This window comes from Salvelinus alpinus, chromosome 18 (genome assembly GCF_045679555.1).
Source record: "Salvelinus alpinus chromosome 18, SLU_Salpinus.1, whole genome shotgun sequence".
In the NCBI taxonomy this organism is placed as follows: domain Eukaryota; kingdom Metazoa; phylum Chordata; class Actinopteri; order Salmoniformes; family Salmonidae; genus Salvelinus; species Salvelinus alpinus.
The window spans coordinates 15,604,259-15,615,199 of record NC_092103.1 but is presented as its reverse complement, the minus strand read 5'-3'; the positions used below and the strand labels follow the sequence as shown (position 1 = coordinate 15,615,199).

Here is a 10,941-nt window from a genome sequence, read left to right as displayed (position 1 = left end):
AACGGAGTTCAACATGGTGTCGATAATGGTGTAATAATTCAGGTCTGACTAGCCATGGATGACTCATTGGTGCTGAAGAAACGGGGATATACACTGGGCATCAGTTTAGGCGAGGGGTCATACGCCAAAGTAAAATCCGCTTATTCCGAGCGTCTGAAGACCAATGTTGCTATCAAAATTATTAACAGAAGAAAGGCGCCGGCGGATTTTTTGGAGAAGTTCTTACCCCGGGAACTGGAGATCCTTGCATCCCTAAATCACCGAAACATTGTCAAGACCTTCGAGATATTCGAGACTTCAGAAGGGAAGGTGTATATGATTATGGAGCTTGGTGTGCAAGGGGACCTACTAGAGTTCATCAAATTCAGGGGTGCTTTGCCCGAGGATTTCACCAGAAAACTGTTCAAACAACTGTCACTTGCAATACAATTTGCACACGACCTAGATGTTGTTCACAGAGACCTGAAATGTGAAAACCTGCTATTGGACAAAGACTTCAACCTCAAAGTGTCGGACTTTGGATTTGCCAGGAGGATCAATTATGATGACGCTGGACAAATGATTCTCAGCAAAACATTCTGTGGCTCTGCAGCCTATGCAGCACCAGAGGTATTACAGGGGCTCCCATACAACGCCAAAGTGTATGACGTTTGGAGTATGGGGGTCGTTCTATTCATCATGCTCTGTGGGTCTATGCCCTATGATGACTCCAATATTAAGAAGATGCTGAAGATTCAGAAAGAGCATCGCGTTGACTTCCCACGCAGCAAAACTGTCCCTACGGAGTGCAAAGACCTGATGTATCGCATGCTTAACCCAGATGTGGCCCAGAGGATAGAGATCGATGATATCCTTGAGCATGTATGGGTGCAGTCAAAATCCAAATCACATGATGGTAGTAAGAGACGAGAAGATGGGCCTTCATCTGAAGCTGCTTGCTCCAAAAAAGAAAAGAAGGGTGAAAGTAGCAAGCATCCTCATGGCAATGAGAACAAGAAAGGGGGAAAAGTGGAGGTTGAGGCCAAATTGGGCCATAAACTTTCTGTGGAGGGCAAAGAGGCAGCTGAATCCTCTAAGCACACCAAGAAAGAATCATCCCCAGATGCAAGGAATGACATCCCTGCTGATTCATGTTGAAATGCTGGATTTATTCCACCAAATTAGTTACAAATAAATGAAGCATACATCTTTGTTAAGATTAACCATATAGACTGAGTTACATGTCTTCAGATGTTGAGTCTGCTATGATAAAAGGTGAGTGTCAACATTTCAGGTTTACAAACAAATCACTCGAAGGCATTTTTTTTTTTAGGTTGAAGACATATTATATTGCAGAAAGAGGCATACAAAATAGAGGCTTACATGAACATTATATTTACAAAAATCAATGAAGCCTCATCGTAACATTCACTAAAATTCTAATCATTTTAGTCTATGTACAATTATGGATCTCTCTAGAACCCACAGATTTCAGTAATCCAGTCTTGGAAGGTTTCTAACACAGTACATGCTATGCCTTTCTTTCCAACACCCTAAGAACAGTAATGACCTGAGCTTTGCAACTATCCTTGAATTCAGAGTTTGCATTTCAACTCTGCCATTTGTGCACAGACTATTCCAGTCATAAAAGTCAAGTCCATAAAATCCAGAGGGAGGGCATGGGGTGGGGTAGAGAGAAACACCCCATGGCCAGTAATTTGCTTGAGTTCACTTCCTCAAGATAACTGTTCTTTCTCAATTTTGCTTCACCACGGTCAGAAGAAGTCAGAGGCTTTCCTCCTCTTGGGGAGCTGCAGTAGGTCGTCTGTGATGGACGCTGGGTCCTGGGAGGCAGGGGTCCTGGCTTTGCTTGGTGTTGGAGTGCCTGAGGGAGTGGCTGGACCACCCAGGGGGGTTTTGGAGCCTGCTCCTCTGTGTGTGGGAGATGGGGTGTAGCTTGCCCTTAGAGCTTTATCTGTGTATTTGCTGGAGGTCCGGTTTACAAGCCTCTGAAGGGCAGGGGTCAATGCTGGGCTCAGGCCTTTTGGTGTGAGACTGCAAGACAGAAATTAGGTCCAAAATAATTAATACAATCATTTAAAAATGACTAAGAATTGTGTATAACCAGTGGTGGAAAAAGTACCCAACTGTCATACTTCAGTAAAAGTAAAAGATACAGTAATAGAAACTACTACTTGAGTAAAAGTCTAAAAGTATTTGGTTTAAAATATACTTAAGTATCAAAAGTACATGTAATTGCTAAAATATACTTAAGTATCAAAAGTAAAAGTATAAATTATTTCAAATTCCTTATATTAAGCAAACCAGCACAATTTTTATTTACGGATAGCCAGGGACACTCCCCAACACTCAGATCATTTACAAATGAAGCATTTGTGTTTAGTGAGTCCGCCAGATCAGATGCAATAGGGATGACCAGGGATTTTCCCTTTAAGAGTGTGAATTGGACAATTTTCCTGTCCTGCTAAGCATTCAGAATGTAGTAGTACTTTTGGGTGTCAGGGGAAATGTATGGAATAGAAAGTACATTATTTTCTTTAGGAATGTAGTGAAGTAAAAGTTGTCAAAAATATGAACAGTAAAGATACCTTTAAAGTATGTATAACAAGAGGTCATAGAAATGAGCTATGGAGGGGGGAATTAAAGAATTATTATTTTTTATTTAATTTAAACTTTTGCTAAATACAAATGACCAAAGCAATGCACTTATGTAAATCATCCATCAGTTTTTACCTTGCAAGATTTTCTGTGACCTTTCGCAATGCTTCTTTCTTCTTTGCCCGGTTTTTGGCTGCAGCCTCATTGGCCATTTTCAAACCCAACCGCTCTCTTCTTCCTGGTTCTGGAATCTGTGTGTGAAATTCTCTCAGGTTAATCAATTAGTTCAAACAAACCATTTTGGGGAGCAAAGCAGCAAAACAAAAATAAAGAACTGCCAGTCATCGGCTTGTACCTTGAACGATGGGCCAATATTCCGCTCTTGAAACGGTGAGTCAGACCCATCCAAGCGAAAGGGGGTGCTCTCTATCTCTCCCCAGGTCATCAGGGGGGACTCAGCCATACCTGATAGGACAATATCAGGTTAGAGGAGTTTGGTTTTTATGCAGTTGAGTGTTTTATGGAAGCCTCTAACATCACCAAATGCTGGAAAAACATCTATTACCCAAAATCTAAGTATTTCTGACAGTTATTTTCTAGTTGATAATATTGAAAATGATCTATACTTGAACATAACATAAATACTTACCTGGGGAAGGGCAGGGAGTTCCTTCAAACCCATATCCGTTAACATTAGGGGAATCCTGGGCATTAAGCTCTTTGCCATCTGGGCCTACTTTACCCTGTTTGAACTGGAGAAACACTAGCAATGTCAGATAAGTCATTCAGGATCAATCCACTTCATTTGATCTTTAGATACCCTGATCTTAACATTTCTCAACTTTAAATCCCTTCACTAAAAATAGAATAAAACCATTTACTTAAAACCAATAACTTGTCAGACAAGCACTTTACCTGTGCATTGAGGGCTGCAGCCTGCTGAAGCTGGCATTTGTTAAGGGCTTTGCTGAAGGGGTCTCCCACAAAACGAGTGTTCTTGTGAATCACCTCCCTCGGCTTCTTGAAGAGGGTGTCATCATCCTTGACACCTTATTAAAAAAGATAAACTCAAGTAATTCAACCTCAAACACAATTAATTCAATCATGTAAGTACTAGCTTATCCAACACATACAGTGCATTCGGAAAGTATTCAGACCCCTTCACTTTTACACATTGTGTGACGTTACAGCCTCATTCTAAAGTGGATTAAACACACATCTTTCCTCATCAATCTACACACAATATCCCATAATGACAAAGCAAAAACAGGTATTTAGAATATTTGCAAATGTATAAAAAATACATAAGTATTCAGACCCGTTAATCAGTACTTTGTTGAAGCACCTTTTGGAATACATTGCATGGTGTTGGTAGGTGTGACTCCATGGCTTCATGCACCTCATACAGAACACATTAAAATCAAGCAAGATAACAGGAACATTTCTCATGCAGGGAAACATCAATCCTCACCCTCTGGATAGTACATAAGGGCATTCTTTGCTTTGTACTCCCAGGTCTCTAGTCCTGCCTTTACACACTCAAGGGCTTGCTTCTCGGATGACGGCAGGGCAAGGTTTTCTTCATGCCGCTAAAAACAACAGGCTGTTATATAATCTCTGTTAATTGACGGTAAAAAAATAACATTGCTTTCAAATCAAGACATAACACTCCATGAGCATTACATACTTACACATTTGAGTAGTGTGCAATTCACATCAACAAAACAAGAGTTCAAACTATCAAAGGAGCGATTACGCCAAGTGTACCTGTTTAAATTCAGCCTCCGCCTCATATAACCACGAATGCCTCAACTTCTCCTTGTCTTCTGCTAGATCCATGATCTGCTCAAAGGATGCATTATCCTCGCTTGTGTTCTTAGCCAGGAAACGATCAAGACATGGCAGCTCTTTCTCCTCCTCATCTCCTTCCTTATTCACTACAAAATACACAATATCAATAAACACAGGGATTAAGTATTATTGCTGTAATTAAGTTTGTCACAGATAGATGAAGGGGTTGAGTTGAAGGGTGGGATTAAAAACAACAAGATAACTAATGTAAAATATACTATGTCTGTAAAATATATATAGGTTCAGAACTTTTGTGAAACAGCACTGTTTAAAATATATGGCAACTGGATGGTCTTCAGAGATAGATGAGAGGGGTTGATGGTAGCTGAAGGATGGGATTAAAAAACAAACAAAAGGTAACTATTGTAAAATACATTGTGTCCGTAAAATGTATATAGTATATATAAACTGGTTGTGTAAGCCAAAGTGTTGTTGTCCATTAGTTTACTCCAATTAGGGGAGAGGTGGTAGGGTTAGGAGAAAATATATATAATTTTTAAATATGGGGGATTGGAAGTGATGCAGACAATTACATTGATGGAAGCTACAATCTGCAGTATTAAAGCTGATCCAGACCCTAAAAATGTGTGTGTGTATATATATACATATATAAAAGGACCAATAAAAAAGTTATTTACATAGTACTATATAATAAATCAACTTTACATAGTACCATGTCCCATGTTGCTCAGTTGGTAGAGAATGGCACTTGCAATGCCAGAGTTGTGGGTTTGATTCCCATGGGGGACCAATACGAAAAAGTATGCCCTCACTACTGTAAGTCGCTCCGGATAAGAGCATCTGCTAAATGACTAAAATGTATTATATAATAAAATCAACAATCCAGTGACCACTAGATCATTACAGCAGGAAGAGATACTTTCTACATAGTCTTGAGAGCTAATGTAATGGTTTTCATAGTTAAAGTTCAATGTCCTCAGACTGAATAGCGCTGTGAGTTGTGCCATTCTCAGTCACTATAGTGAACAAGAACTTACCACCGTCTGCTCCTTTCTTGGTTTTGCCCAGTACAGAAGAGGGCGATCCAGGACGACCCTCTGGCGTCTCAAAAGAAGCTGGAGTAACATCTAAACAATCAAGAGGGGGGGGATATTAGTATAACACCACTGCTGCATTCATAGACAACAAGTACATTATGTGAAAAAGAATATAGTGGACAGTTCACATATCTTACTCACATGGGGCATTGGAGAGTGGTGTGGACTTGGCTACAGATGACCCATATTTAATGGATATCTCCCTCATCTTCCCAAGATCCCCATTTTCCTCAGCTTCAAGGTAGTCCTTCTGCGCTTGTAACTTTGTCACATCTGGAAAAAAGTCCCTCTGGATGATCTTCTCTAAATTCTGTTGAAAGCCATATAAACAAGTTAGGAAGCCATTGGCAAATGTCAAAAGTATGTGGACACCTGCTCGTCAAACATCTCATTCCAAAATCATGGGCATTCAAATGGAGTTGGTCCCCCCCCCTTTGCTGCTGTAACAGCCTCCACTCTTCTGGGAAGGCTTTCCACTAGATGATGGAACATTGCTGCTGGGACTTCAAGAGCATTAGTGAAGTCGAGCACCGATGTTGGGCGATTAGGCCTGGCTGGCAGTCGGTGTTCCAATTCATTCGAAAGGTGTTCGATGGAGTTGAGGTCAGGGCTCTGTGCAGGCCAGTCAAGTTCTTCCACACCGATCTCAACAAACCATTTCAGTATGGACTTCACTTTGTGCAAGGGGGCATTGTCATGCTGAAACCGGAAAGGGCCTTCCCCAAACAGTTGCCACTAAGTAGGAAACACAGAATTGTCTAGAATGTCATTGTATGCTGTAGTGTTAAGATTTCCCTTCACTGGAACTAAGGGTCCTAGCCCGAACCATGAAAAACACCCCCAGACCATTCTTCCTCCTCCACCAAACTTTAAAGTTGGCATGCATTGGGGCAGGTAGTGTTCTCCTGGCATCCGCCAAACCCTGATTCATCCATTGGACAGCCAGATAGTAAAGCGTGATTCATCACTCCAGAGAACGATATTCCACTGTTTCAGAGTCCAACGGCGGCAAGCTATACACCACTCCAGCCGGCACTTGGCATTGCACATGGTAATCTTAGGCTTGTGTGCGGCTGCTCGGCCATGGAAACCCATTTCATATAGCTTCCAGCAAACAGTACTTGCAGATTTTGCTTCCAGGGGCAGTTTGGAACTCGGTAGTGAGTGTTACAACGGAGTACAGACAATTTGTACGCGCTACGCGCTTCTGCACTCGGCGGTCCCGTTCTGTGAGCTTGTGTGGCCTACCACTTCATGGCTCGGCCGTTGTTGCTTCACAATGACAACACCTACATTTGACAGGGGGAGCTCTAGCAGGGCAGAAATTTGATTAACTACCTTGTTGAAAAGGTTGCATCTTATGATGGTGCCACGTTGAAAGTCACTGAGCTCTTCAGTAAGGCCATTCTACTGCCAATGTTTCCTACGGAGATTGCATGGCTGTGTGTTCAGTTTTATATACCTGTCAGTAACGGGTGTGGCTGAAATTCCCGAATCCACTCATTTGAAGGGGTGTCTATATACTTGTGTATAACATCACTAGTATGTGTTTTTAATCACCTTTACCTGTATTGACCTGTATTCACCTGTATTCATATTTGCACTAACACTATAGGCTTACTGCATTATAAGCCAACTGCAGGTAACGTTAGGATGCACTGGCTAACGTTAGCTACCTTCTGTAATATAACTCAGCTGTCTGTTCCACAACGGTAAATTAGGTTAACGTTACCTCTATGTAGTTCTCTTCATCGAGCACCTTTCGATTTGTTTTCTTTGTTTCCTCGGGTGGCTGTCGAAGAGCAACTGTTGTTACAGGATTAGCTGGGACAAGGGTTCCAGACATCAGCGCCTTTCCAAATCCTTCCATTGTTGGTGGCTACTAGAAGCTAGAGAAATGCTCTGGGGGCCTTGGCTTCTGTTTGTTAGCAAACGTCAGCTAGCTAAATTAGACCAAACCTCGCTGGAAAAACACGGATTATAAAACAAATCCCGTTATAAACTCTAAAGAGCACCTGAAAATAGACGTCTGTGAATACCTTACTTTAATTCGCGTAGTCAAACTATCAAGAGTTCTTAGCTAATGTTTTGCTAATCAAGGAACCTCATGCGAACAACGTACACAACTCGACTGCGTGACTACATCCGAAATTCTTCTTCTTCGATGAGTTTTAAGGCTGGTTGGCATCCAATAAATATTGCATTACCGCCACCTACTTGACTGGAGTTGGTGGCGGCATATAAATAAATGCCATAAATAAATAACACACTCCACTATTTAAATCTATTTAGTCCTACTTCAGGCCAACAGCCTGAAAGGATGGGACACCACCACTTAGCACCCTGTAACTCTTCTAACATCAAATCTTGCACAGCCAAATACCTCTCTGCAGCCTCCACCACAACCTCTATTTTCTGCGACTTATGTACCATCCTTGCAGTACAGTTGATAACCATTGTTTAAATGCCAAGTCCAATCTTACTGAAACATACAGTACCAGTCAAAGGTTTGGACACACCTACTCATTCAAGGGTTTTTCTTTATTTTTACTATTTTCTACATTGTAGGATAATAGTGAAGACACCAAAACTATGAAATAATGTAGTGACCCAAAAAGTGGTAAACAAATCAAAATATATTTTATATAATGTGCTACCCTTTGCCTTGATGACAGCTTTGCACACTCTTGGCATTCTCTCAACCAGCTTCACCTGGAATGCTTTTCCAACAGTCTTGAAGGAGTTCCTACATATGCTGAGCACTTGTTTGCTGCTTTTCCTTCATTCTGCGGTCCAACTCATCCCAAACCATCTCAAATGGGTTGAGGTCGGGTGATTGTGGAGGCCAGGATATCTGATGCAGCACTCCATCACTCTCCTTCTTGGTTAAATAGCCCTTACACAGCCTGGAGGTGTGTTGGGTCACTGTCCTGTTGAAAAACAAATGATAGTCCCACTAAGCGCAAACCAGATGGGATGGCGTATCGCTGCAGAATGCTGTGGTAGCCATCCTGGTTAAGAGTGCCTTGAATTCTAAATAAATCACTGACAGTGTCACCAGCACGCATCCCCACACCATCACACCTCCTCTTCCATGCTTCATGGTGGGAACCACACATGCGGAGATCATCCGTTCACCTACTTTGCGTCTCACAAAGACACGGCGGTTGGAACCAAAAATCTCAAATTTGGACTCATCAGACCAAAGGACAGATTTCCACCGGTCTATGTCCATTGCTCGTGTTTCTTGGCCCAATCAAGTCTCTTCTTCTTATTGGTGTCTTTTAGCAGTGGTTTCTTTGCAGCAATTCGACAATGAAGGCCTGATTCACGCAGTCTCCTCTGAATAGTTGATGTTGAGATGTGTCTGTTACTTGAACTCTGTGAAGCAATTATTTGGCCTGCATTTTCTTAGGCTGGTAACTGTAATGAACTTATCCTTGTCACGATCGTCATTCGGTGAAAGAGAGGACCAAGGCGCAGCGTGATATAGATACATCTTCTTTTATTTGAGAAGATGAAAATGAACACGAACACTAATACACACTAAACAAAAACAACAAACGACCGTGAATGCTACAAACGAAAGTGCATACACAAGCTTCTAACGTCAAACATAGACAATTACCCACAAATCCCCAACACAAAACAAGCCACCTATATATGATTCTCAATCAGGGAAAACGATAGACAGCTGCCTCTGATTGAGAACCATATTAGGCTGAAAATAGAAACAGACAAACTAGACACACAACATAGAATTCCCACCCAGCTCACGTCCTGACCAACACTAAACAAGCAAAACACACAAGAACTATGGTCAGGACGTGACAGTACCCCCCTCCTGAGGTGCGGACTCCGGACGCACCCCTAAAACTCCAGGGGAGGGTCTGGGTGGGCATCTGTCCGCGGTGGCGGCTCCGGCGCAGGACGAGGACACCACTCCACCATTGTCTTTGTCCCCCTCCTTAGCGTCCTTTGAGTGGCGACCCTCGCCCCCGACCCTGGTCTAGGAACCTTCACAAAGGTCCCCCTTAAATAGAGGAGATAGCTCAGGACAGAGGGGTAGCTCAGGACAGAGGGGCAACTCCGGACTGAAGGGCAGCTCCGGACAGAGAGGCAGCTCTGGACTGAATGGTCGCTCCGGACTAGTGGCAGCTCATGACTGGAGGGCAGCTCATGACTGGAGGGCAGCTCATGACTGGAGGGCAGCTCATGACTGGAGGGCAGCTCATGACTGAAGGGCAGCTCATGACTGGAGGGCAGCTCATGACTGGAGGGCAGCTCAGGCTGCTCCTGTCTGGCGGAAGGCTCTGGCTGCTCCTGTCTGGCGGAAGGCTCTGGCTGCTCCTGTCTGGCGGAAGGCTCTGGCTGCTCCTGTCTGGCGGAAGGCTCTGGCTGCTCCTGTCTGGCGGAAGGCTCTGGCTGCTCCTGTCTGGCGGACGGCTCTAGCGGCTCCTGTCTGGCGGACGGCTCTAGCGGCTCCTGTCTGGCGGACGGCTCTAGCGGCTCCTGTCTGGCGGACGGCTCTAGCGGCTCCTGACTGACGGACGGCTCTGAAGGCTCAGGACAGACGGGCGGCTTTGAAGGCTCAGGACAGACGGGCGGCTTTGAAGGCTCAGGACAGACGGGCGGCTTTGAAGGCTCAGTACAGACGGGCAGCGCAGGCGGCGCTTGGCAGACGGACAGCTCAGACGGCGTTGGGCAGACGGGCAGTTCAGGCGCCGCTGGGCAGGCGGCAGACTCTGGTCGGCTGAGGCGCACTGTAGGCCTGGTGCGTGGTGCCGGAACTGGAGGTACCGGGCTAAGGACACGCACCTTAAGGCTAGTGCGGGGAGCAGCAACAGGACGCACAGGACTCTGGAGACGCACAGGAGGCTTGGTGCGTGGTGCTGGAACTGGTGGTACCGGGCTGGAGACACGCACCATAGGGCTAGTGCGTGGAGGAGGAACAGGGCTCTGGAGACGCACAGGAAGCCTGGTGCGTGGTGTAGGCACTGGTGGTACTGGGCTGGGGCGGGGAGGTGGCGCCGGATATACCGGACCGTGCAGGCGTACTGGCTCCCTTGAGCACCGAGCCTGCCCAACCTTACCTGGTTGTATGCTCCCCGTAGCCCGACCAGTGCGGGGAGGTGGAATAACCCACACTGGGCTGTGTTGGCGAACCGGGGACACCATGCGTAAGGCTGGTGCCATGTATGCCGGCCCGAGGAGACGCACTGGAGACCAGACGCGTTGAGCCGGGTTCATGGCACCTGGCTCAATGCCCAATCTAGCCCTGCCAGTGCGGGGAGGTGGAATAACCCGCACCGGGCTATGCACACGTACAGGAGACACCGTGCGCTCTATCGCATAACACGGTGTCTGCCCGTACTCTCGCTCTCCACGGTAAGATCGGGAAGTTGGCGCAGGTCTCCTACCTGACTTCGCCAGA

At 44.9% G+C, this 10,941-nt stretch overlaps 2 protein-coding genes across 2 annotated transcripts; one reads left to right on the top strand and one right to left on the bottom strand.

Annotated features, from left to right (window-relative positions):
* The first annotated feature begins 54 nt into the window (after positions 1–54).
* Positions 55–1,137, top strand: LOC139544640 (testis-specific serine/threonine-protein kinase 1-like). Its single transcript, XM_071351952.1, has one exon. It carries the CDS (start codon positions 55–57, stop codon positions 1,135–1,137), a length of 1,083 nt encoding a protein of 360 aa, XP_071208053.1.
* On the bottom strand, positions 1,128–7,668 carry LOC139544494 (splicing factor ESS-2 homolog). The gene is made up of 10 exons (XM_071351646.1): positions 7,240–7,668; positions 5,649–5,817; positions 5,448–5,537; positions 4,366–4,535; positions 4,070–4,187; positions 3,514–3,647; positions 3,248–3,350; positions 2,954–3,063; positions 2,734–2,849; positions 1,128–2,034 (listed from the first exon to the last, which is right to left on the bottom strand). Exons 1-10 carry the CDS (start codon positions 7,375–7,377, stop codon positions 1,755–1,757), a joined length of 1,428 nt encoding a protein of 475 aa, XP_071207747.1. The 5' UTR covers positions 7,378–7,668; the 3' UTR covers positions 1,128–1,754.
* Between the last annotated feature and the right edge of the window lie 3,273 nt (positions 7,669–10,941).

Excerpts from the sequence above, each read along its gene's own strand:
- LOC139544640 (XM_071351952.1), top strand. The coding sequence starts at position 55 with ATGGATGACTCATTGGTGCTGAAGAAACGGGGATATACACTGGGCATC.
- LOC139544494 (XM_071351646.1), bottom strand. The coding sequence starts at position 7,377 with ATGGAAGGATTTGGAAAGGCGCTGATGTCTGGAACCCTTGTCCCAGCT. Across the intron at positions 3,351-3,513 it reads CTGCAGCCCTCAATGCACAG|TTCAAACAGGGTAAAGTAGG; the intron begins GTAAAGTGCTTG and ends GTGTTTCTCCAG. Across the intron at positions 2,035-2,733 it reads GTCACAGAAAATCTTGCAAG|TCTCACACCAAAAGGCCTGA; the intron begins GTAAAAACTGAT and ends TCTGTCTTGCAG.